General features: G+C 39.4%; 1 protein-coding gene and 1 long non-coding RNA gene across 17 annotated transcripts in view; one reads left to right on the top strand and one right to left on the bottom strand.

The window, feature by feature from the left end:
* The window catches only part of ANKRD28 (ankyrin repeat domain 28), a 195,818-nt gene that overhangs the window by 72,516 nt on the left and 96,194 nt on the right, over window positions 1-27,108 (bottom strand). For all 16 annotated transcript variants that reach the window (XR_011647843.1, XR_011647844.1, XM_058290650.2 and 13 more), the window contains one exon: window positions 16,538-16,616. Coding sequence is in view for 10 of the 16 variants with exons in the window: in XM_058290650.2 (XP_058146633.1) it covers window positions 16,538-16,616 (79 nt within the window). In the remaining 6 variants the exon portion in view is untranslated. The remainder of the gene's footprint in view (window positions 1-16,537; window positions 16,617-27,108) is intronic.
* On the top strand, window positions 22,249-24,371 carry LOC131277037 (uncharacterized). The gene is made up of 3 exons (XR_009184230.1): window positions 22,249-22,453; window positions 22,725-23,043; window positions 24,171-24,371. It is a non-coding gene; the product is annotated as an uncharacterized lncRNA (long non-coding RNA).

Raw genomic sequence — 27,108 nt, 5'->3', positions numbered from 1 at the left:
GTTTCTAATTATTATAAACAATAACATTTTCCCCCAAAAGTCATACCTTGTATCATATACATATACATGATTTTTTTTTAACTGTGGGTTATGAAGCATAACCATTATCTAAAAAATGAAATATCTTTGCAGTATCAAGTATTCTGTTAGGGACTTTTTAGGGAAAGTTTAAAACTAGTAACATATGTTACAAGATACCCATATGAAATTAATGACTTAGGAAACTTGCATTAACTATTAATATAGTTCAGGTACTTAAGTTACAATATATAAGGCACAGCTCCCTTGCCTTCAAGAAGTTCCCAGAATAGTGACACGTAAACCAACCCCTAGAGAATAGTGTGGCAAGCATCATAATGGAAATATTACATCCAGGGTGGGAGCATGGAGAAAGGCCATCCATATAAGACCAAGCGAGAGTTACTTGATGGATGAAGATTTAGAAAGGAAAGAAAGCATTACTAGCAGTGGGAAGAGGAAAATAACATAACTAAGGGAATCTCCTGTATTTTCTAAATTAATTTCTCTGTAATCTAAAACTTCTTTTAAAAAAAAAAGTGAAAAAAAAAAAAGATATGGGCATCAGCATTGCAGACTTTCATGGGTCACATACCTCCGATCTAATTTTTAATGGCAGAAACAATTATTCATATTTTTCTATAAAAGGTCAAATGAATGTTTAAGTTATGTTTTCTACAATAGTCATTTATTCACTTGATACACACTGTAGTCAGTCTAAGGCACTGCTAAAACATACGGTTTTGAAAGTAAATATGAAATGAATAACTTCCTTGCAAAGTATCTGTAACTAGTTATTGGAAAATTTAGTCTTTAAACAGAAGTTCTTTAATTTGCTTATACAATTTTTACTAAGTGCTAAGTAAGCATATGTTTATGTGGGGCACAGGATGGTGGGAGAAGAGAGAATGGGAAGCTCAAAGTATAGGAGAGTTAAGAACATGGATTCTGGACTCAGATTGCCTGGCTCTGAATTCTCATTCTAGTTTTTACTAGCAGCACAACTTTCAGCCAGTAACTAACTGCCCCCCCGCCCCCCCGCACAAACGCCTTAGTTTCTTTATCTATAAAAACACCTTCACAGAATGAAGAGGATAAAATGAAATAAATGAAAACATATTTAGCACAGTATTTGAGATGCAGCAAATACTCACTGTTATTATCTTGCCTCACTCAATAATAACCGAAATGAATTCCCCTGGACTCCAGTGTTACTACAGATTCTATGGAAGTAAAGGATTCACTTGTTTGATTACATGGGTCATGTGAAAAATAATATCCCTTCATCCACAAACCTTGGAGTTACACCAGGTATAAATACTAGATTTTCAATTTAGATCCAGACTGCAGGTTAAAAAGAGTGGGGGTAGTTTTGCCCTAAAAATCTCACCAAAATATAAAGAAAATGAGAAAAGACACAAAGAAAACATGGAAACAGTTACAACCATAAAGCAAATTATGAAAAATCTGTACCAATTATAGCAAAATACGCCTGTAGCCAAATAAAGGACACGAAGTTAAGCAAAGCTTCTTCAGATCCTGTGAAGGCTACTGAGTCCTCCAAAAGAATATGTTTGTGTGTATATCCATATGTCCCCCTTTCCACTGTTTGTGTCCTAAAAAGCTTTCTTAAGAGCTGTGCATGCAATTCATGGGAGCAGCTCACTATAGACATATACTCTCACACACAGAAGAACAAGGCAGCAATGCTGCAGAAGAGGCCAAGCAGGTGTCTCTATTGTTTTTCTTTAACCAACTGGAGATGAGTGAGAGTATGTCAATCACTACCAGATCACTACATTTGACCTTCTGCCCTAAGGAGCTGCCTAGTCACCCTGACTACCCACTGTACACCAAAATCTCAAGGGAACTACACTACTAGGATTAAGGAAACAACACATTTGGTTAGGGTGCTATTTTGAAGCAAAACATCCAACTGATGCTCACTTTTTGCCACTCCCTACTCTATTCTTTAGCAGTCTGTTCTAGAAGATAAAACCCTCAAAGATACATACCAACCTAAAAGGGCCCAGGCCAGGACCAAGGGCAAAGACATACAGGAGCAGAGTAAACCAAGGGAGACACAGCAGGAAGGGGGAGTTGAAAGAAATCATCCCAGTACATAAGAAAGTAAACTTCTGAGCTAGTCTCTATACCCAACTTTAAAGAAATTAATTTCTGAATAGAATCCTCAAAGAAGAGTTCCCAAAAAAAAGAAGAGATAAAACAGTGAGTACAAAGCAACAAAGAGGTCTGACAGAGTTTAAGAAAGGAAAAAGGAAAACAATTAGAGATGAAAGCCACACCAGAATAGAATAAACGAAGAATAGAATAAACACTTTTAAAACACAGTCAAGAATTTAAAGCTACAGCCTTAATGATGTTCTAAAAACCTAAGGCAGACCATGTCACTCCACTCAAATCTCTCCACTGGTTTCCCACCTCACTCTAAATAAAGGACAACGCAAGTCTTTACCACACACCCTGCCACCTCTTTGCTTTATCCTCTACCGTCTTTTCACGTATTTCCAAACATCATCTCACAGCATCTGTTCTTGTTCTCTCAATTTCCTCCAACGACCTGCACGGTACGGAAGGGTAGCTCCCTCACTTCCTTCAGTGATCTGCTCCAATGTCATGTCATCACAGAGTCCTTTCCTGATAACAATATAAAATAGCAACTACCTCATCCACTACCCCACATGCTACTTCTTTCATTTTTCCATAACTATTATATATTAAAATAAATAAGACAAGCTATATATGTTCACTTGATAATGTCCATCTCTCTCATTAAAACATAAGCTACATGGAGGCAGAAACTTCCTCTATTTTATTTACTGCTGTACCCCCCCAGGACCTACAGTGTCTACTACAGATATGTGCTCATTATATATTTGCTGAATGAATAGAAAGGCATAGGAGGTAAACTAAAACTAAAAAGAAAAGATAAAATTATAGTTAGAGAAAATCTAACTAAGACAATGAAGGGAACCCAACATAGACATTACTGGTATTCCTGAAAAACACATGGAAATAAAACTGAAGATTCAATAGAAGATATAAATGAAAAAAAATAATAAACCTGAATGTCAAAACTGAAAAGTGCACATGCATATTATATTACAGGAAAAATGATGACTAGATTTAGGCTAGAGAAATTAGTTACTAAATTTCAGGGATAAGAATTGAATCCTACAAGCATCCAGACAAGAGCCAAGTCATGATGGTGGTAGGGAAGTGCAAGATGAATACGGTAAAGAGAGAGCCGACCTGACAGAAGAATTTCACTTAATGCTATAAAGCACTAGAGTAATATCCATAAAGTTAAGGCATGTAAGAATGACATAAGAATTTTATAACTAGCCAATCTACCCTTCAAATAAGTAAAAAAATGCAACACTCTCAATTTAAGTGCGAGTTCAGAGAACATGACACCTATAAGCCCTTGCCAAAAATAAAAAACAAAAACTACTTGATAATAATGTACATTTAATTAAGAGATAAATCAAAGTAAAAAACATGGAAATAGCTAGGATATGGAAAAGAACTTGGGTGTGTTTGAAAACTGTAGGAATTATAAGTACAAGACAGAATGTAAAGTTATTGTTCTTGTGCTGAAAACATAAGCGTGAGACAGACTGGAAGAAGTCTAAGTGTCCCTATTACTGAATTTTTCATCACAGGAAGTCAGACACTAAAGACTTAAAACATGAAAATGTGGAGGGTGTGGGAAGGAGGGGGTCTCTTTAGAATGACCTCATCTTCTTTATATTCTTCGTTTTATAGAACGAGTTAGGAATTAATAACAATTGGGAAGCGGTTGTGGCTCAACTTGAGTGTCCGCCTACTATGTGGAGGGTCCAGGGTTTGATCCCCAGGGCCTCCTGACCTGTGTGGAGCTGGCCCACGCGCAGTGCTGCTGCACACAAGGAGTTCCATGCCACACAGGGGTGTCCCCCACGTAGGGGTGCCCCACGTGCAAGGAGTTCGCCCCGCAAGGAGAGCCGCCCCACGTGGGAAAATAGTGCAGCCCACCCAGGAGTGGCGCTGCACACAAAGAGAGCTGACACAGCAAGATGACGAAAAAAAAAGCAACACAGTTTTCCAGTGCTGCATGACAAGAATGCAAGTGGACACAGAAGAACACACAGTGAATGAGCACAGAGAGCAGACAGGGGGGGGGGGGGGATAAAATAAATCTTAAAAATAAATAACCCTGCTTTAGATATCAAAATAGCTTATAAAATATAAAATTTCAGTAATTGACTTTATTCATGTTCTTATTGAAGCATACTAACTTTTGAATAATTTGAGGGCTCAATGGAGGTTAACACTGCTTAATTTGTTTCCTTAGGATTATATTAGCCAAAGTTAATGTAACTAATATAATGCTGTGTTACTGGTAGTTAACACTGAGGACAAAGAGGAATCGACGCTAAACTTTCCTACGCTAACAGTTTTCATCACTAATTACTGATAAATTGCCTAATTTTATTGCATATTTTTTTCTCCCTGTGTACTTTTCTCTTTACCTAGGGAACTGATCAGCTCAATATCTCAGTTTCAAATCTAATTTATAACTCAACTTAATCTGAAGTCATTCAATAAGATGATAAGGCTGTTTTGATGGACCCAGAATTTGAAATCAGGGGATAGATATCAGTGAGTTTAACTTGGGATGCTGCGTCTATGACATTCAAACTAGTTTTAAGTAGAAGCCCTGAAGTACCTCTATAGAAACGGAAGAGCCTATATATACCATACAAAAGACTACTGTTTTGAGTTATACTTATTTTGAAAGAAATTTTGATTATAATTAGTCTTTTACTAACACGTTTTTCTGGAAATCTATTGCCAATGCAGACCTTGGAGTTCACAATTAGTTTATATTTGAAGGTGATTTCTAAAATGCTTAGTGTACCTTCTATGAAACAGCTCTGTGAAATAGCTCTACCCATCTATCAATTTAAAGAGTTGACAGGAATTTAAAATAAATGATTTAACACATTTTCAGAAATGTACTTTTATAAAAATCCGCACGAGTCAATCCATATACACAAAATTATAAGACAGCCTTAATCCATCAAACCAAAATTCCTTCTGGTTCATGTTCCAGTCTTCCTCACTGTTTTAAAGGGGCATTTTTACAGAAGGCCATGCTAGTCTCAATAGTGTCAACTTTAAGAGCTAAGGACAAATTCTGATTACTCCCTATTTTCTTACTTGCTAGAGCTTTGTTATCCATAACTTATACAAGCCCTTACCATGTCAGGGCTCTTGAGAGCCTTGTTCAGTAAAGTGCCTTATAGAGAACTTAAAATACATTCAAAAAATAACTTTTTATGAATATAGGGTCAATTTTCTTTTTAACTTTGTCTTTCTAGACAAAACTCGTTTCCATTTTTCCCCACAGGCAAGTCACTCCTTACCATTTCAGAATGTGACTGGATTACAAGGTGGGGAGAGGGAGAATTTTCAAAGAAGCATACCAGAAAGTCACAAAAAAAGATAGTTCTGATGTCAAAGTGGAGAACCAAATAAAGCTGAGGTAAAGAGATAATGGCTGCTGAAAAAACAGTAGCCATAATTTTGAGTATCTCTTATGTGCCAGGTAATTTCTCAGCATAGTAACTAATCAGCTCACTTAATTACTGCTCCTTCAAGCTGATAAAAACTGGAGTTCCAGTTTAACAGAAATCTAGCATTGGATTTTTTTCTCATCTCATATTAGCCTATATCTATGAAAGCGGTTTTTTGTTCTGTTTTGTTTTCATTAAAGCCTGTTTGGTAGTCTGAAGAGAAATTCTTAGGATGAATTTGAGGTATACTCACTTGCCTGATTTTCCCTGATTACCTTCAACCCACACTTCTGTCCCACAACCACCTCTCCCATTCTCACTTCCACTAAAGCCTTGGGAAACTGAAACCAAACTGGAAGCAAATTTCTGAGACAACAGAGCCTAAATTTCCACATCTGTAGCCCCACATTCATTCAGCAAGTATCCACTCAGCCTATTCTGCCCTGTTCTACACACTGGGAATGTCAGGGAGCAAAGCATATGAGATCCTTGCCTCCTTGGAAGTTTACATCCTAGGGCGGAGAAAATAGTAGAAAAAACAAGGACTATGAAAAAAATTAACACAGAAGAAGAGGGAGCCAGAGTGGTGGTGGTGGCAGTGAACAGGGACGACTTCACTGATTAGGTGACAACTAAACAAGGACCTGAGGAGGGGAGGGAGGAGTGATGTCAGCATGCCAAGAGTAGGCGGCTCCAAACCCTTAGTCTCTCCACAGAAACTGTCAAAATCAACTTTGCTAGAACCCTAGAAAACAGTCAAAAACTTATGGTGGGAAGCAGACTTGGCCCAGTGGCCTACCACATGGGAGGTCCGCGGTTCAAACCCCAGGCCGCCTTGACCTGTGTGCAGCTGGCCCATGCGCAGTGCTGATGCGCGCAAGGGTAGCCCCACGCACAAGGAGTGCGCCCCGTAAGGAGAGCCGCCCAGCGCGAAAGAAAGCGCAGCCTGCCCAGGAATGGCACCACACACGCGGAGAGCTGACACACCAAGATGATGCGACAAAAAGAAACACAGATTCCCATGCCGCTGACAACAACAGAAGCAGACAAAGAAGAACCCGCAGCAAATGGACACAGAGAACAGACAATTGGGGGGGGTTGGAGGGGAAGGGGAGAGAGAAAAAAAAAAGCTTACGGCAACCAAACAAACACTGAATCAAGAAAAAAGCAACTTAAAGAATGACAGGAAAGCTTTATGGGGCTTTTACTTCCTTCCCACCCCTCCCAGGCTCCAGGGCAGTCTTAATGGTAACAGCCAGCTCTCGTAGTTTGCAACTGTGGTCCCTGGGTTCCAAAGGGAACAAAGCAGTCCTCTTTCATAAATCATTGCATTTGTCTATTCTAGCCTATCTGTGGACTACCCAAAGCCCTGAAAGACTAACACAAGGCACTTGCATCTTTTCATGAAATTTAGAACCTACTGCAGGCCAGAGGAGCAACAGGCATTGCTTGAAAACATAGTAAGGCAAGGGAAAAACCCACAGCGCCTAGAACAAAAGATTACCACTGAGATGTACAATAGATGGCATAAAGCCTGGAAGGAAAAGTTGGGGAGATGGCTTCTTCAGGAAGTTAGGACAATTAAAAGCACCCATGTACACTAGGGAACTTAGAAAGCCATAAAAGCCAGACACAGGACCTGGGATAGGAAATGTACTCAGAAAAGACCAGAGAAAAGCTTTGGCCCCTGGCTAAGCATTAAAGGTATGTCAGAGGACCACTCTGCAAAGACTGGGAAAGTCTGTCTTTTATTATTTGTTTTTTTGTAAGCTACTGGCATTCAAGGAAATCTATGACAAAATGCTAGCTGAACACAAGTTTTGTTTTGTTGTTTTTTTTAAGTTCAGCATGAATACTTTCATATAACTGGGGAAATTAGGCTATATATTGAGAAAAATAAATCCACTGTTAAGGAGATAATAATTAAGTTTCAAATAAGGAGACTTTATATACCAATCTACTCCATTAACATTCAAGCAGTCATAAGTTTAGGTTAGTTTAATTTTACATGCAAAGAGCCAGCATGTTTCTTTATCAGGTAGCCATCTCAGACAGTGCACTCAAGAAAGATCACTTAGTCCAAGCTGACGAAGCCTGTATCCTCCTAACCGAGCCCAGAAAGGGAGGGAATGGGGAAGGGCATAGAAACAATGCCTGAAAAAAATAATGGCTGAAAACTTCCCAAATTTGATGAAACGATGAAATTATAAATCCAAGAGAATGGATAAACGCTAGGCAGGATGAACTCAAAGAAATACTCATTTATAGCCAGAGAATCCTGAAAGCAGCAAAAGTGACTTATCCCATATAATGGCTCCTCAAATAATTATTAATCAGAAATCACAGAGCCAGAAGGCAGTGGGATGACATATTACTGCACTGAAAGAAGGTAACTTTTAACCAAGACTTCTATATCCAGCAAAATTATCCTTCAAGAATGAAGATGAAATTAAGGCATCAAGAATGAAGATGAAAAAAGCCAAAGGAGTTAGATACTAGTAGACCTTCCCTAAAGGAAAAGCTAGAACCCTTCAGGCTGAAATGAAAGGGCTATAAATAGTAACTCAAAGTCATATGAAGGAATTAAAAGACACATATATAGGTTAATTATATAGGTAAATTAATAGAAATATATACGTTAAAATGCCAGTTTATCACACTTCTGGTTTGCAGCCCTTTTTTCCTATATGATTTAAAAGCAAATGCATAAAGCAATAATTATAAATCTACGTAAATGGGAAAATAATGTATGAAGATGAAACCTGTGATGATTAATATAAAAGGGGAGGGACAGAGCTATATAGGAGCAAAGTGGTGTTTGTATATGATGGAAACTAAGTTGGTATCATTCAAGTCAGGCTGTCATCTGAAGTTGAAGATGTTGATTTTAAACCCCAAGGTAATCACTAAGAAAATAACTAAAAACCATACAGAGGAGGAAAGAAGGAAATAAAAATGGTATACTACAAAAAAAGGCAGCAAAGGAGGAACACACATAAAAAATACATGAGAAAACAAGCAGCTAAAGGGTAGAAGTCTTTATCAAAAGTTATTTTAGAGATGAGATCAAAATCTCATTTTAAAGGTCAAAGATTCAAAGAAAAGATTAAAAACATGATTTATCAATGAGGCTGAAAGTAAAGGGAGGGAAGCGGATGTGACTCAAGCAAGTGAGCTCCTGCCTACCATATGGGAGGTCCATGGTTCAGCTCCCAGTGTCTCCTAAGGAACACAGCAAGCTAGCATGACAGGCAGGTATGGCAAACTGACACAACAAGGTGATGCAACAAGAGACAGAAGAAAAAAACATAATAAGAGACACAACAAAGTAGGGAACAGAGATGGCTCAAGCAATTAGGCACCTCCCTCCCAGACCAGAGGTCCTGGGTTCAGTTCCTGGTGCCTTCTAAAGAATCAGGGAAGACAACAGACATAGCAGGTGCAAACAATGAGGGGGTGGGGAGAAATAAATAAATCATTTTTAAAAAAAAAGGAAAAGATTAAAAAAAAGAGAAGTAAATGGAGGAGAAAGGTATTTCAAGGATAAATAGTAACTAAAAGAGAGACGGGGCAGCTACTTTATACAAAACAAATTGTACATCAGAAAAGGTTAAGAGAGGCAAAAGACATTATATATTGAAAAAGACTTCAATCCAACAAAATTGAAAATTATAAACATATATGCATTTAACAACAAGGCTCAAAATATATAAAGCAAAACCTGACAGAATTAAAGGAAGAAAAATCAAGGAAATCAAAAGTTATATTCTTAAATTAATCCATTCTTATGGAGGTGAACCTGTTGCAGGTGTGACTTTTTGACTGAGTCACTTCAGTTAAGGATCTCTGGTTGTATGGCATTGGTGGGGCATGATCCAGAGTGGGTTGTGGTCCTCATGCAGGAATCCTTTATAAAGAGCAGAGAGAAAAGACCCAAGAGCTTAGAGAGCAACCCATGACGATGAGAGAGAAAGCCATGAGACGAAGAAGTTGAAATCAATGGAATCTGGGAGAAAGAAAGCACAGAAGTAGTAGCCAGAAGTTGAAGGCACTGGTGCCTGGAGAAGGCAGAGACCAGCAGACAGGCCATGTGTGGTGGAGTCCAGGATTACCTGCAGCTGTAACGGAGGAGCGGGCACTGCCTACGGAAGCCCTGATTTGGACACTTTTCTCAGCCTCAGAACTGTAAACTTTCAGATTAACAAATCTCCTTAGTAAAAGCCAAACCATTTCTGGTATATTCCCTTGGCAGCCTTTAGCAAACTAAAACAAATTTTGGTACCAGGAAAGTGGGGGTATTGTGATTCCAAACACCAAAAACACTAAAAAAGGCCTTTAAATTGGTTAATGAGTAGAGGCAGAAAGAACTGAGGCACTTGACAGAAAAGGCATAGATTGTTTTGAAGAGACTGTGGGTAGAAATGTGGATGCAAAGGGTACTTCTGATGAGGCCTTAGACAGAAACGGTGAATGTGTCACTGAAAACTAGAAGAAAGGTGATCCTTGTTTTAAAGTGGCAGAGAACTTAAAAATTGTGTTCTGATGTCAGATGGAAGGCAAAATGTGAAAGTAAAAACCTTGGATATTTAGCTAAGGACATTTCCAAACTAAATTCGGAAAAGTGTGGCCTGGTTTCCCTTTGCAGATTATAGTAAAATATATAGAGAGGAAAAGGATAAGCTGAGAACTGAACTCTTGGACACAAAGAAACCAGAAATTAATGGTTTGGAAAATTCTGCGCTTCTGAAAAACAAATCACCAGAGAAGAATGCCCCATGTGAGGATTTAACGGAACTTGGAACCAGATGGGCATTTCAATGCAAGTTAGGACTGGAAATGTAGTTATCCAGGAAGGATATGTGGATGGTCCTACTGTCTGACAGTCAGGACCAGTGTTATGCATCAAAATGAAATTTTTTTTCGAGATCTGTATGAACAGAATCACTGCCAGCCTGGACTAAAAGGAACAGATTAAAGGAAAAATGGCTTCAAAGGCAGAACCATGGAAGCTGAGATCTGGACTGAAGACATCTTCTTGGGCCAGGAGAGCACACCCACCCAGGCATGTGGAATGCGTATGTTCCAGCACTTGAAGGAGGGCTGCTCCTCCTGGCTTTTGACAGGGTGGAGCACATTTCCCAGGGACTAGGGGGAGTCTGGCCACCATGCCACTGCTGTAACTGGGTAGAGCTTGTGCCCGGTGTATAGGTAGAGCCTGGCCATCACCCCACTGTTCTCGGAGGGTGGGGCCTAGAGTTCAATTGCCACCCGGAAGCTTGATGAGGGCAGAGCTGAGAACATGGCCGCTGGGTAAACCCTTGGAAAGGGTGCAGATGCCGCTTTGTCAGGCCCGAAGGACAAGAAACCATGATTCTATAGATGTTAGCAAACCTTGAAATCTTAACTGAATATGCCCTGTAAGGTTTCAGAACTGCTTGGGATCCATGACCCCTGTTTTCCTTTCAATTTCTCCCTATGGCAAAGGGAACATCTCTCCTTTGTATAGTGTAAGCAGATAACTTGTTCTAACTTTCACAGGTCCACAGCCAGAGGGGAATTTTGCCCCAGGAGAGATCATGCTTTTTTTTGGTTATAACCTTTATTATTCAATACTGCTTAAATGAAGAAAGAGTAAACAAACAAACAAACCCCAAACTCCCAATAGATAATTATTCCGTAGAGACAAGGGTGAATATGTCACTCAATTCCAGTCAAACTTCCTCATCAGAGGTAACATAATCTTTTTATACTAAAATATAAGAAAATCCTGCTTATTGTCTTTGAACCTACTGAAAAACACTGCAAGTTCTGGCCATGAGAATCGCATTCAGAATAAGAGGGCAAGCCCCGTATATTCTCAAAAGGCCTCACCACTGGCCCCCTGAGAAACAACAGGTGGGGCAACCAATCAGAAGAGCAAACAGACGTTAAAGAGCCCTGACCTGGGGTCCCGCATGCATAACTCACCCTGCAGTTAGGCCAGTGGTACTGCAGGGATATAAACCAAGAACCTAGAAATGATTTAAGGCTTTCTGAAACACTGTGATAGAATGAATGTATTTTGCTATGGAAAGAACATTTATTTTGGGGTTCCAGAGGGTGGAGTATGGTAGGTTGAGGCTTCAGTAGAGCACTTAGTAAAATGGGCAATGATATCGTTCAAAATACTAAACCTCTCAAATCTAATGTTCTTTAATTTATGTACTTATTGCTCTTGGTTACGAGTTTACTAAATAAAAATGGTAATGTAATTTTCTGAATACAAGTCCTTTACATCCTTAGATTTATTTCTAGATTTTTTATTCTTTAGTTATTACTGTGAATAGAATTTTTTTCTCCTTGATTTCTTCTACCAATTGTTGATTGCTTGTGTACAGGAACACTACTGATGTTTGGGTTCTGTCACCGCTTTGCTATTCATTTATTAGCTCTAAGATATTTGTTGTGGATTTTTCATCATTTTCTATATATAGGATCACATCATCTTCTAATAGGGATAATTTTACTTATTCCTTTCCACATTGGATGTCTTATTTTTTCTTTTTCTTGCTCTGGCAGAAACTTTCAGGACAATGTGGAATAACAGTGGTGACAACGGGCATCCCTGTCTTATTCCTGATTTTAGAGGGAAAGCGTTCAGTCTTTTACTATTAAGCACGATGGTAGCTGTGGGGATTTTTCATATCATACAAGTCTTCTACTTCCTTACTGATCTTCTGACTAGACATGCTCTACCCATTATTGAGAGAGATGCATTAAAGTCTCCTACTACTGATGTAGAACCATCAATTTTTCCCTTCAGATCTGTCAGGATTTGGTTCATATACTTTGGGGATCTGCTGTTAGACGCATACATATTAATACATGTTACCTCTTCCTGTTGAACTGTCCCCTTTATCAGTATATAATGACCATCTTTGTCCTCTGTAACTGTTTTTAATTTAAAGTCTGTATTATCCAATATTAGTATAGCCACCCCAGCTCTCTTATGGTTACTACTTGCATAGTATATATTTTTTCATCCTTTTTTCTTCAACCTACTTGTATCTTTGACTTTAAGGTGAGTCTTTTGCAGACAGCACATAGTTGGGTCACAGTTTTTTACCCATTCTGCCAATCTCTGCCTTTTGACTGAAGAGTTAAATCCATTTATATTTGAAGCCATTACCATTTTGCTATTTAACCTTTGTAAGTCTTATACCTTTTGTGTCCCTCAATTCCATTAATGCCTATTTTCATATTTGATTTTTAGTGTGCTATTGAGTGCCTTTTCATTTGTGCGTGGATACATTTTTCACCTATTAATATTTTCTTTGTGGTTACCATGGAGTTAAAACTTAACGTTCTGGGAAACGGACTTGGCCCAGTGGTTAGGGCATCCATCTACCACATGGGAGGTCTGTGGTTCAAACCCCGGGCCTCCTTGACCCGTGTGGAGCTGGCCCATGCGCAGTGCTGATGTGCGCAAGGAGTGCCGAGCCACGCAGAGGTGTCCCTGCGTAGGGGGGAGCCCCACACGCAAGGAGTGCGCCCCGTAAGGAGAGCCGCCCAGCGCGAAAGAAAGTGCAGCCTGCCCAGGAATGGTGCCGCCCACACTTCCCGTGCTGCTGACAACAACAGAAGCGGACAAAGAAACAAGACGCAGCAAATAGACACAGAGAACAGACAACCGGGGAAGGGGGGGGGAATTAAATAAATAAATAAATCTTTAAAAAAAAAACTTAACGTTCTGAATATATGACAATTATATTTGGTTTAATACCAACTTCAAGAGCATGCACCTATACTTTTCCTGTCTCTCTCTCACCCCACCATTTTTTTGTCCTTGTTACAACTAATATCCTCACATACTGTATGTTCAAAACCATAGATTTATCATGACTTTTTACGTTTTTGCCTTTTAGCCCCTGTAAGAGCTAAGAAGAGAGATTACATATCAAGCAATATACTACAATAATTCTGGCATTTATAGTTACCTAAACGGTTACTTTTACCTGTAGGACTTATTTCCTTATAGTGCTTTGAATCATTGCCTAGTGTCCTTTCCTTTTAGTTTGAAGAACTCCTTTCTAGCACTGCTTGTAGGGCAGGTCTAATGGTCAACTCCCTCTGCTTTATTTGAGAATGTCATTGTCTCTCCCTTATTTTTGAAAGAAAGTCTTGCCAGACAAAACATTTTTGGCTGGCAGTTGTTTTTGTTCAGCACTTTTAAGTATTTCAACCCATTGCCTCTTTGCCCCCATGGTTTCTAATGAGAAATTGGCACTCGGTGTCATTGGGAAGTCCCTGTATCTAACGTGTTGATTCTCTCTTGCAGCTTTCATAACTCTCTCCTTGTCCTTTGCATTTCACAGAGTGATCAATCTATGACTGTCATATTGCTCATTGATTATTTTCCTGATATTCTTTAGTTCTTTCTCTGTATTATCCTTAATTTCCTTGAGCATATTGAAGATCTTTTCTAAGGCTTTCTTTGGTATGCCCACATTCTCTCCTTCATTGTTTTTTTCTGGATTTTTATCCTCTTCTGTTGGACAGATCATCATTTCCTGTTTCTTTGTCTTGTACTCTTCATGCACACTATATGTTTTAAAATTTTAAAATGTTAGCTCTGGGATTTATTCTGAGATGTCCATTTCTTGGTTTTGTATCCAGTTGGTGTAAGACTGTCTTGGGCTTCGGCCCTCCTATCAGGAAGATCTGCTTAAGGCAAGTGCAGTGTACAGGGTTTACCCTGTCCTTCTGAGTCTCTCTCTTGTGCAGGTCTTTTGCTTGTCAGTTGTTTTGGAGTTCCCCTGTTTATAGGAGTTTGGTTGTTCCCTCTGTTTCCTAGGAGACAGACATTTCTCTCATGGGTGTTTGAAGATGGCAGGCCTTTGTCCTCTTTAGTTTTTTATACTCTGTGGCAGTTGGAGATTATTTTAAGAATCCCAAAAAGAGAAAGATTATGTCTGTAAACTAATCTATTTCTCTGGGTGTGATAACCTTTGACTATTAAATTCAACTGAAGAGTCTTTGATTAGATTACTTGAAAGCTAACTGTAGGGCTTTTCATTGGACTCTTACCAGTGAGGTATGACTCAGGTTGCATCCCCGCCCCCTTGCTGGGTCTGATATAAACAGATATTCAGGCAGGGAAAAAATGGAGCCAGCACACTTTGATTCTGTAATGTGAGACAGAGGATTGCTTAGGCACAAAGCCCCCAACCCAAGAGGATGGTCCCACAGAGCAGCTCAAGAGGAGATCATCCCTGTTATATGCCCGACAGCTTACATCTAAACTTGGTCATCTTGCTTCACCACGTGGCAACACACCAGGTTCAACAGTAGCTGACTTTGGTGAGAAAACATCTCCAAGGGGGCCTTGGTTTGGATATACTCCTGGAAATGTAAGCTTTTATGACAATTAAATCCTCCTTATAAAAGCCAACAGATTTCTGGTACGTTGCATTGGCAGCCCTTTGGCAAATTAAAACATACCCCCCCCCCCTTCACTATCTTACGCTGCTTTTGTCTGGAGGGCAAATCCTTGGAGGAAGGCATACTGGAGTCTTCCCCAGCCAAATCAGGGCCAGGGACCCACAGAGGGGATGCAGACCAGCTCCAAAGTGTTCTGAGGAGGGGATCAAAATGGGTGCCCAAGAGCTCTTCCAATGGCTCCCCAAAGCTGAGCTTTCCTAGTTTACCAGGAAATGCAGCACTTCAGGTAACTGTCTCCTGCAGCCCTGAAGAATCACAGCATCTTTAAGTCTCTACCATCGCTGCCCTCAGAGGGGGACCACAGCAATTTGAATTCATGAATCAAAAGCCATCATCAGTGATCAGTGTGCCCACCCTTGGTTTTGGGGAAGAGGCTTTTTATGTCCCCTTCTGTCACCAGCAAGCTAGTGAGGGGTTGGGCCCCATGGTGGCCTGCCACAGGGTCGGGGATGGACACTGGCAGTTGCTGTGTCGAGACAGCAATCTACTGTTCTTTACCGTAATGTATCCGCCTCTTCCTTCAGCTCTTCCCTGGATGTTGTACAGTGTTCTTCTGGCTTCCAGAGGTTCAAAATAGCTGTTTCAAACATTTTCTGCCTGATGAATTGTCGTTTTGGTGGAAGGATTGAGTTCTGGAGCTCCCTACTCTGCCATCTATTACAATTCCTCCCATAGCTATTTCTTACCATAAAAAAAGAAACTTTCTTGAAAAATGTAAACAAAACTCTTTATATAAACCTACAGCCCATCGATTCATTTAAAATAGAAAATGTCTCAATTCAGAGGAAAGCTGATTTTTCTCTTGAAGCTTTCATAGCTTTTATCTCTAGTAAATTTCAATGGAAAACTAGTATGCTAGTGACCCCCCAGAAACAGGTATCTTCAAGGAAGCACATAAGATGTGAAGTTACTCATAAACTAATATAAGAATATTAGCGGGGTCCAGGTTTAACCACATATTATTCTACATGGATATATTCTTTGTAAGAAAAATTAGATTTTCAAAATGCAATGAATTTTAATGGCAAAATTCCATTTGGGCTCCTATTTAATGGGATCTTCATATAAAATTTCTCTCTTCTATAGCCCCAATAAAAGGAATGCTACTATTTCTCCAATTTCATTATACATCTATCTGTACTACTGGCAAAACAATTCAATTCACACACAAGGATCCTTTCTCAATAAACTGCATCCCATTCAAAATCTACCCAGAATCACACCACTTCTCACCACAACATATTGGAGTACAGCAACTGTGTCCTAGTGATTCTCTGTTCAATGAGGCCTACTACAAATGTGAATACCCTATATAATTGCTCATTTTACCCACCATTATCCTGATATACCTTTCCATTTTTCTACAGCACTTAACTTCTAACATAGTAATTATTTTAGGTAAATATTAATTATGACAAAAACATACATAATATGTTATTACACAGAGCTTACCATACCAGATAAAATAAGCAGTTCAATGATTTCTGCATCTCCGAGATAGGCAGCAGCATGCAATGGGGTTCTCTTTTCATTGTCCTATGACAAAAAGAAAAAGCAGGGTATAAGTTTTAAAACAAGACTTAAAACATTTTAAACTCAGAAAAAAAATCAACTACCAACTTTTTACTTCCCTAACTCTAGTCTAGACTGTAAATCATGTTAATAAAAAAATAGAGTATTTCCTTGCTAGGAAAAAATCTATTAAATACTTTGGCCTTAAAAAATGAAAATCTAAAATGACAAAGAAATATTCTTAGACTTTCTTTGAATAAAGATGCCTATACACAGGCACATTTCTTTTACTTTATACTGTTTTTGGTTTTCTTTTTTTTCCCCCCAACATATTTTGAATATAGTTTAATAAAGAAATGCTAGTCAAATATCTCCACTGGAGTTCCCCTAAGTAGCAAAGAGTGAAAATATCCCTTGGGATTTGAAAATATCCTTTAAAGTAATCTAAGGTTTTTCTTAAAGTTCCTGACAATTTTGCTTTCAGCTCTAAAATATATTCATGTCTATTTTAATACCAAAATACATATTCCCCCATCTCTTCCTCCAGGAAGAGATGCTACATTTCAGGCATGGTTTCATGTATCTCCTCTCGCAAAACAACAGTGTTCTTCAGTTTGAGAAGAAAGATCTCAGGGTAAGATCACATTTAGGAATTTTTAACTTATACTTACATTCCATTTAAGATTACAAGAGAGTCCTGCCGACTCGGCTACATCTGAGGAAGCTATTCATTTAAAAGTTATTATTTTGAAATTTATATACAATTTTGATAAAGGTTTTTGGCAGAAGATTAGTTTTCCATTATTTGCTTTCCCATTTGTTCACAGGAATAGTTTTATCTGGTCACTTAGCCATCCAACAAGGGGATACATTTCTGACCTCCATTAAAATTATGTTATTTAGTAGAGACCAAAGGTAAGTGAGTAGAAGTAATGAGCACAACTTCCACCGTCATCATCGACCTCCCTAAAAGCTGGATCAATGCTTTCCCTCTTTTCATGGGCAGATGTGACGCTGAGCCAGCTTTGACCATGTAGGACAATATCCTAGAAGACTATTAAGCAAGAAGGTCCTGAATGATATAATAGAGCTGAGTTGCCCCACCAGCCTATACCACAGAACTTCAGACTATTAAGAAAAATCAGCTCTTACTAAAATAGGTATCATATATTGAGGTCTCCTATCAACAGTTTTAAAGATTTAAAAAATGAAGAATTTATTTATTAATAATTTTCTAGTTTGAAAATCTCTCCATTACTCTAAGAAAGGATAGTTGGGCCACTGAGAATAAATTATGAAAAAACTACTAGGCAAAAGAGAGGTTAACAATATACATAGGCAATTTGAAAAAGGCTTAGCTGTATTCAATAAAGGTATTATAAAAACGTTTATAACATAATGATCAACAGTCTCTTCAAACACTAAAAAAATTATGTTAATATATTTGTGGTGCTGCTTTTGCACTTACAATAGTGACAGGTCCAATAAAGGGAGGTTGGTAAAGTAGCTATTAATGTTAAATTGTTTAGAAACCCAAGAGTTCTTGTCTCTGTAACTGCAATTAAATTTCTAAGACTATGATTTTTTCCAGTACATTCTTCAAGAAAACAGAATGATCTGCACAGAAGCTACTCAACAAATAGATGTTGAGAAAGCCAACACAGAACCACTATAATGTCAGGATTTATTTAAAGCTGAATGGCTAATTTAGCCATTTTAATAAACGAAGCCCTGTTGAAAGCTTTTCCGTGTTATTCATTAGTACCACAAAGTCCCCTAGGGTGCTAGGTCAGACCTAGTCTAACTGAGAAACATATCTATTGCACAGGATATATGTACATGCAGCACACAAACCAAGTGAGTTATCACATGTGAGAGATGTCTGGTATTCTATGACTCGATGCTTTACATCATATTGATGACTCACATGAACATAATTTTTCTTCTAGAAATCAAGCTGAAGGCAAAAAAAAAGGGAAACTGGTTGATTTCTAAAGAAAAAAATTTTAATCATTTTTTATCTCACTACTACAGTTAAATACCAAAAAATTAGGCAACAAAATATTTAAATTTAAGGTTCACTTAAGCAAAATTTATTAACATGAAAAACTGGTCATCCCCTTAGACACAGTAATTTCCTTTCAAGGAATTTTTCAATAAAGACATTTTTAACATGTGTGCAGACAAAATGATAAAGTACGCTTATTTAATCAACATAGGATGTAAAATGCTAGAAACAATTTAAATGTGCACCAACAGGGGCCGAGGGGCCTGGTTACCTGAAATTACAGAGCTGAAGAAGCTCTTAACTAACCTTCATTTCACTGACTCACATGATTAGCCAATATTCCTCATTTCCTGAGTATATTTAAGACTGGTGACTTTTGACCAGGAGGCTACCAATAATAAACCCATACACTACTGCGCCCACCACTGGGTATATGTTTATCAAGGGTAAGAGGTGTTTGTGACCACAACTGTCTGAGCCAACTGTACCTGTCATTATAATACATGGCTTAATTAAATAGTATTTAAATTAATGAAAGAGAAATGAAAAAAAAAAATTGTTTCTAAGATCACTAGGTTAAATACTATAAAAAGACTCAATGAAAGAAAGCTACACAAAAAGCGCTACTGAATTGAGTATAGTCAAGACAACTGAAACACTAAGGTAAAAAAGTAAACATATGGAGGAATTTTGCCCTAAGATTGTTTTTCAAGTGTCTGAATTCTCACATTACTTGAAAGAAATTCAAAATGAGAGCTATAAATAATGCATTGTAGATATAGTCTACACAAAAAAGATGACACAACTTCTGCTAGTGGATTTCCCAATATCAATGCAAAGGCCTTGGCCCAATTTCAAACAATTGACTGGTGAATACACACTGTTACAACAGAAAGCTTTAAGACAGTATTACATTTTTTGAATCCCTGAGTTGGACTTTCACTGGCTTTATCAACTACCATTTATGAGCACATCAGATGAGCAGTCTTCTAGTTATATAACCATACAATGAAACACTATGCTTCTAAAATAAAATAAGCAGCAGTCCTCACTGTTTCATATGGATGGAATAATCTGTAAAGCACAGTATTAATGAAAAAACACAGGTTTGATGTTACTGTATAGGAAATTCTACAGACACTTAGGCTTAAAGATGCATAAAATACCTCTGGTTAGATACTCAAGAAATTTATAAAGTGGTTACCTCTAGAAAAGAAAACTGGCAGACTAGGGTTAAAGTGTAAGAGGGTTATTTTTTATTATTTAAGGATTTTTATGCTGTGTGCAGTTCTTACCATGCACATGTATCAAAAGTAAAAGCAAAGAGAAAAAATAAAAAATAAGCTATTTTATAATTAACTGAATAGCATTTCAATAAAAATCCTAAAAATAATTTCCTTTACCAGACATTTCACTAGTGCCAGTGCCGTTTTAAAGAAAGTTTCTCTCTCTGGACTGACAATGTGATAGCCAGGTCCTGAGCCTCAACAGACTCCAGCACCTACAATCTGATTTATTGGACTTACCACACTCAGCTAAGATGGAGTTGAAGAAGGACAATCACCACACCATGGAGCCTAGAGTGATTACAACTGAAAATGGGAGGATTGCATCCAGATCCATGTGGAATCTGAGCCTCCTCTTGACATAGAGGTGCAATGGACACAACCAATCCAATGTCCACATAGAAGAGGTGGTATTGGATTGAGAAAAGTGGACATGGTGGACGATGGGTATGGGGAAAGGCAGGAAGAGATGAGAGGTGGAGGTGTCTTTGGGACATGGAGCTGCCCTGGATGGTGCTTCAGAGGCAATCACCGGACATCGTGGATCCTCACAGGGCCCACTGGATGGAATGGAGGAGAGTATGGGCCATGATGTGGACCATTGACTATGAGGTGCAGAGGTGCCCAAAGATGTACTTACCAAATCCAATGGATGTGTCATGATGATGGGAACGAGTGTTGTTGGGGGGGGAGAGGGGGGGGGTGGGGGAGCGGGGTTGAATGGGACCTCACATATATATTTTTGATGTAATATTATTACAAAGTCAATTAAAAAAAAAAAAGAAAAAAAAATAATAAAAAAAAAACCACCAGAAAAAAAAAAAAAAAAGTTTCTCAGCTAATAAGTCAGTTTATTTCAGAAACAATTAAATCTCAATATAATATTCCAAAATAATCCCAACTAGAATGATTAAATGTACAAATATCAGACTCGAAAGTTTTCCAATTTATTTTGATAACATGGTTTTTTAATCACACTTTAAAGGAGATTTTTCTTATAGTTTATGTAAACACTGTGAAAACATATTTTGTGCCTATGATAAGGACTATAAAAAAAGTGATTTTGAGTCTTCCTCCTCCAACGTCTCCCTTTTGTAAGCAATCATCCTGAATGAAGAAGGAAACCGATGTGAAAGGCTACGAGACCAGTGACTGTCCTCCAACTCGGCTTGGGCCACAGGCACATGCAGGACAGGTGCACTGCAGAAGAGCTAGGCAAGACCTGAGGAGCACCTCGTGGTGCCAGAGCAGCTCTGTAACGGGCATGAGGCACTAGGTACTATACAAATCCACACGTGAGAAAGTGTCAACAAAGGCGTACCGACCAACCACCCTTCAAATGACTGCACTCAAAAACTGCAATACAGTAAGGACTGGACTGTGCTAATTTTAATGTCCTGGCTTTGATGGTGTATCATTAGTTATGTAAGGTGTCACCATCAGAGGAAGCGGGACAGTGGAAACACGGGGCTCTCTGTACTACTTCTATAATTTCTGACGTGCCTATCGTTTGTTCAAAATAAAAGTTTAAAAAGTGGTCATAAACACCCTGAACTATACTTCAGTTTACATGTTGCGCTATGGCGAACTCTGGATGTAGTCTACAAAACATCAGGCAAGCCTAACCAAACAGGAGAGAAGCAAAGAAGCTGTGAGGAAAGAAGAGACTCTGGTGGATCCCAAGCACAGGCAAATAAAAGGGCTCAATCTTCATTCAGAAGTCTTAAGTCTTAATCTTTACATCAAATCTGGACTAAGATTATATTTGCAACGGTCTCAACATTTTCTGCAGAAGTTTTAACTTAAAGCATATTCCAGGATCTGCTTCTATTTTAAGTATTTCTGAAAATAAGTCAAAAATACTTAAAACTGACTCAAGAGGAGAAGCGGATGCAGCTCAACTGATAGAGCGTCTGCCTACCACACAGGAGGTCCAGGGTTCTATCTATACCCAGGGCCTCCTGGCCTGTGTGGTGAGCTGGCACACACACAGTGCTGCCAAGCGCAAAGAGTGCCACGCCACGCAGGGGTGTCCCCTGTGTAGGGGAGTCCCATGCACAAGGAGTGCGCCCTGCGCAGTAAAAGCACAGTCCACCCAGGAGTGGTGTCGCACATACGGAGAGCTGGCGCAGCAAGATATGCAATAAAAGAGACAGATTCCCGGTGTCACCGAGAATACAAAGGGACACAGAAGAACACACAGTGAACGGACACAGAGAGCAGACAACGGCCGGGCAGGGGGCAAAATAAATAAATTTTAAAAAACAAAACAAAACTGACTCAAGAGAATTCATCTTTCATGAAGTCATCCACAACCGTCATAGCAATGACTCAATTCTAGAACTCTGCCCTTGCCCAGGTCTGAAGCTGTTCATGTGTATTAGCTACAACTGCTTAGAAAGAACGTAATATGAGCAATCCCAACTAACACCTACTTTATACCAGGTCTGTTCTAAAACACTTAACCTCACAGAGTTAAATGAATGTATTTCCTTACTCTACAGATAAGGAAACCAAGGCACAGAAAGTTTTTTGTTTCTTGTTTTTTTTTTAAAGATTTACTCAAGGTAAGTCAAGGTAATCGAGGTAATCCTGATCAGGCTCAGGATTCATGGGCAGGCAGTTAGACTCCAGGGTTCATGTTAACTTATTTACTGCTTCTATTTAGAATTCTCCACTATCTGCTCTCCACTAATCATTCTCCCTCAAAACATTCTGTGATCTGACTATGCTATTTCTTATGAATGCTGCCATAATTGTCTTGGTAAGTTTTTTCCTTTTCTCTCTTTTCCCTATTTACATCTAATGGTCACTCTCTTTGTTGCCCCTCTCAATTAGGCTTTTTCTTTGATTCCTACTGCCATCAGACAGAAACCTCCATGCTGAATATTTGGATATCATCTTTCACTGCCAATCTTCTAGTCTGTGGAACTCGATCGTGTCACTGTCAAAATCACCCCTCACCTCCTTAATCTGATGTGAAAAAGCCACTAACCCACAGCTGGTATCACAACCAACTTTACTGCAAGACTATGTGGCCCACTTTCATCTGTATATCTTTGTCCCCCTTGCCCAAAAGATCCTTCTTCTTCCAGATCCCCTCTACTCTTCACGGCCAGCCCAGTTTCTGTCTCCTTCACGAAACCTACTGGACCAGGTCAGTCCACAGAGAACTATCCTGTATTCCTATTGCATTATCTGAAACATTCAGGTGGTTTTCTTCTTACTGCTTAATTCTGAGTTACATGTGGTTTCATTATTAGGTAACAAGAATCTAGAGCAGGGGTTCTTAACAGGGGTCTGTGAGCTTGAATTGAAGTTTAAAAAAAAACATTATTCTTGTGGGGACATGTTGGTGAGGGTGTGATATATCTATTAAATAATACACAGTGTAGTGTGGACTTAGTAAGGGGTCCATGGAACAGAAAAGGTTAAGAACCCATGATCTAGAGAAAGCAAACTAATTTAATATCCTCATAGCACCTGGCTCTATCCCATTCCTCATAGTGACTAGAGAGGCCTAAACAAATTACAGTGTTAGTGGATGTGGCAGTTGAGATTATATATGAACTCCAAAAGAGATATTATGTTTGTAAACTGGTCTGTTTCTCTGGGAAGGATACCGTTTGATTGTATTAGATTCAGCTGAGAAGTCTGATTAATTTATGTTAAGATTAGGGCTTTGATACAACCATGTCATTAGAGTGAGACGCAGTGTCAAGTCCCAGGCCCCCGGGTTGGTTGATAAACCAGACTCTCACGTGGAACTAGACACACAGAGAAGCAGACCCAGGAGAAGAACACAGAGGAATAGAGACAGCTCATTAGACACAGCAGGGGCCCCGGGAAGAGAGAAGAGCTTGACAGTCTACAGCTGACCTTGTGAAGAGACCAGAGCAGCTGAGCCCAGGAAGAAACATGCCCTGAGCAGCTGAGCCCAGACAAAAATGAGCCCCTGGGGAGAGGCGAGCCTTACACCAGCCTACAGCTGAGATCAGAAGAAGCTGGGATTATGGAGCCTTAAGAGGAAGAAGGAAGGCTGGACGCTCACAGACATCACCCGCCATCTTGCTTCAACATGTGGCCAATGATTTTGGCTAAGAAAGTACCTCTTTTGGTACACTGAGTTGGACTCTCTATTTGGTAACTGTAAGCTTCTACCCCCAAACAAATTCCCTTTATAAAATTCAACAGAGTTCTGGTACTTTGCATCAGTACCCTTTTGGCTGACTAATACAGTGGAAAAACTCTGGCATGAATTAATGATATTCTAATGTGTTGTAGGTTGAGGAAGACTTCTATATTGATTTGGGAGCAAGTGAACTGCTCAACAATTTGGGCTGCCGTCTGTGCTTTCCCACACTTCAGGAAGAAGAAATCTAGCTTCATACAGAGAAGAGAGCCATAATTAGTCTATAAACCATACTTTTATATTCAAACAGAAGGGAAATGGAATAGCTGAGGAATAAAGTAATAAGCATGCCATCTTTCCTTCCAGCCCTTTGGATGTTATGCTACCTTGAGATTCAGGATTATATATATTTAAGTACTTGTTTCAGGTACTCCACCCCAGTTGTCCGCTCTCTCTGTCCATTCGCTGTGTGTTCTTCTGTGACCACTTCTATCCTCATCAGCGGCACCAGGAATCTGTGTTTTCTTTTTGTTGCGTTATCTTGTGTCAGCTCTTCATGTGTGCAGCGCTATTCCTGGGCAGGCTGCACTTTCTTTCATGCTGGGCGGCTCTCCTTACGGGGCGCACTCCTTGCGCGTGGGGCTCCCCTATGTGGGGGGCACCCCTGAGGGGCATGGCACTCCTTGCGTGCATCAGCCCTGCGCACGGGCCAGCTCCACACCGGAGACCTCCCATGTGGTAGGCGGATGCCCTATCCATTGGGCCAAGTCCACTTCCCAGGTTTAAACTTCTAAGCTTCTGAAAATGCTTAGTAAGAAAGCTTACGCCAATAGCAAAAACTTAAAAAAAAAAAAACTTATAGCACTAATATTTTAAAGTGAACAACAGGTTGGGTAAACTCGAAATCATACACTTAGATAGCAATGCTACATTTTGAGGAAGAATTTATAGTAGTTCGAGGATACATGGTAGATGTCCCTTCAGGAATCCTAATTTCTGCCTCTGATTTGAGTTCTCCTGTAAATCTAATCTGTGGCTACTGGTCTCAATATCCAGTAGGAACAACCCTCCCCCAAAAGGCTTATATATAAGACAAATAACCAGTGAATACAAAACAGGTAATCAGCTGTATTTTGAATATTATAAAATGATCTAATTTTGCTAGTCAAGTTAAAATTTTTAAAAATACCGGACAAAAATCCCTTCATCTCATTTAGTGTACCTTAAGTAAGAGATGATTTCTAAATTCTAATCTCTTCACCCCAACAAATACAATCTAAACTTTAAGGGGTTCAGAGGCAGAACTACAAAGGAAGCTCAATAAATACTTGCTGATTTGAACGAGCAAACTCAAAACCTAAAGTAACTTGAACATGCTTAGTTTCTGACAATGGGTGTCTGAGAGTTTGAATTTGGTGAGGCCCCTCCCCCCAAAAAAGATTATATTTTTTAACTAATCCATTCCTGTGGGTATGAGACCTTTTCATTCCATTAGATTCAGTTTAAGGGACCTTGATTAGATCACCATATATTTTTTTAAAAGATTTATTTTTATTCCCCCCCGTCTGTTCTCTGTGCCTGCTTGCATTCTTGTCAGGTGAATCTGTGTCTCTTTTTTGTTGCGTTATCTTGCTGCATCAGTTCTCAGTGCATGCGGCGCCACTCCTCGGCAGGCTGTGCTTTTCGCTCGGGGCAGCTCTCCTTGTGGGGTGCACTCCTTGCACCTGGGGCACCCGTGTGGCACGGCACTCCTTGCACATGGCAGCACTGCTTGTGGTCCAGCTCACCACAGGTCAGGAGGCCCTGGGTATCGAACCCTGGGCCTCCCACGTGGTAGGCGGATGCTCTATCAGTTGAGCCACATCCGTTACCCAGATCACTAGATTAAGATCAATGTGGACTATGTGAGGCATGACTCAGGCTGGTTTTCCACCCTCTTAATAGAGCCTTAAATAAATGGAGACACAGAGAAGAGAAACACAGAGAAAGGAAGCTGCCATGTAAAAAAAGAGGACTGCAGAAAAACTGAGATGCCCCAAGAGGCTGAGAGAGGTCCCGGAATCTAGAACCAGCAGAGTACAGAGGCATAGAAAGAGGCCCTCAAGGGACTGCAGAGCAGCACAAGGCTGAAGAGACTTGCTGTATGCCTAACTGCCCACTGCTGGGGTTGAGGAAATGGTGAGCCCAAAGAAGCCAAGGACCTCAGCAGAGATGGGCTACCGGCTCACTGTGCCACATGGCAGGATGCCAGGATCACCAGCAGCTGACTGTGGTGAGAAAGCATCTCTGCTGACGCCTTGGCCTGGACATTTTCACAGCTTCAAAACTTTAAGATTTTACCCAAATAAATTTCCCATTGTAAAAGCCAACCTATTTCTGGTACTTTGCATTGGCAGCCTGCAGCAAACTAATACAGGATGACATTAGATTTTAAATGACGACCTCAAACATCTCTGTAAAAGAACACTGCACTATGTATGTACGCTAGAAAAGTTGGGGAGAGGGCAAGGAGAAAAGGGAAAAGGGGAAAAAGCTATATTCTTATTTCAATATGATACTAATCACTTTAAAAGCAGCATTTTCTTCTAGGACAAAAGACTAACTTTTACAGTCAGGTCATTAATTTTATCCTTCTGTAGCCTGAATAAGTACAGGAAAACACTGATTAAAAATGGCTTAAAAAGAGTAAGTTGATAAAACTGACCCTCATCAAAATTAAGAACTTTTACATGACAAATGACACTATCAAGAAGGTGAAAAGACAATATATAGAATGAGAAAAAATAAATGGTAACCATATAGCTGGATAAGGGTTGAATATCAGAATATATAAAGAAATCTTATAACTCAGCTAAACAAAAGAAAAATAAACCAATTTAAAAACTGGCAAAGGACTTGAATACATCTCTAACAAAGAAGATATACAAATGGCCAAAAACACATGAAATGCTAACATCATTGGTCATCAGGAAAATGCAGATCAAAACCACAATGAGAAGAAACAGAAACTCTTAAACATTGCTGATGGGAACGCAGAATGGTGCAGCACTATGGAAAACAGTTTAGCAGTTCATCAGAAGTTAAACATGG

The sequence above is a fragment of the Dasypus novemcinctus genome, chromosome 31 (assembly GCF_030445035.2).
Source record: "Dasypus novemcinctus isolate mDasNov1 chromosome 31, mDasNov1.1.hap2, whole genome shotgun sequence".
In the NCBI taxonomy this organism is placed as follows: Eukaryota; Metazoa; Chordata; class Mammalia; order Cingulata; family Dasypodidae; genus Dasypus; species Dasypus novemcinctus.
This window is presented reverse-complemented; position numbering and strand designations above follow the sequence as displayed.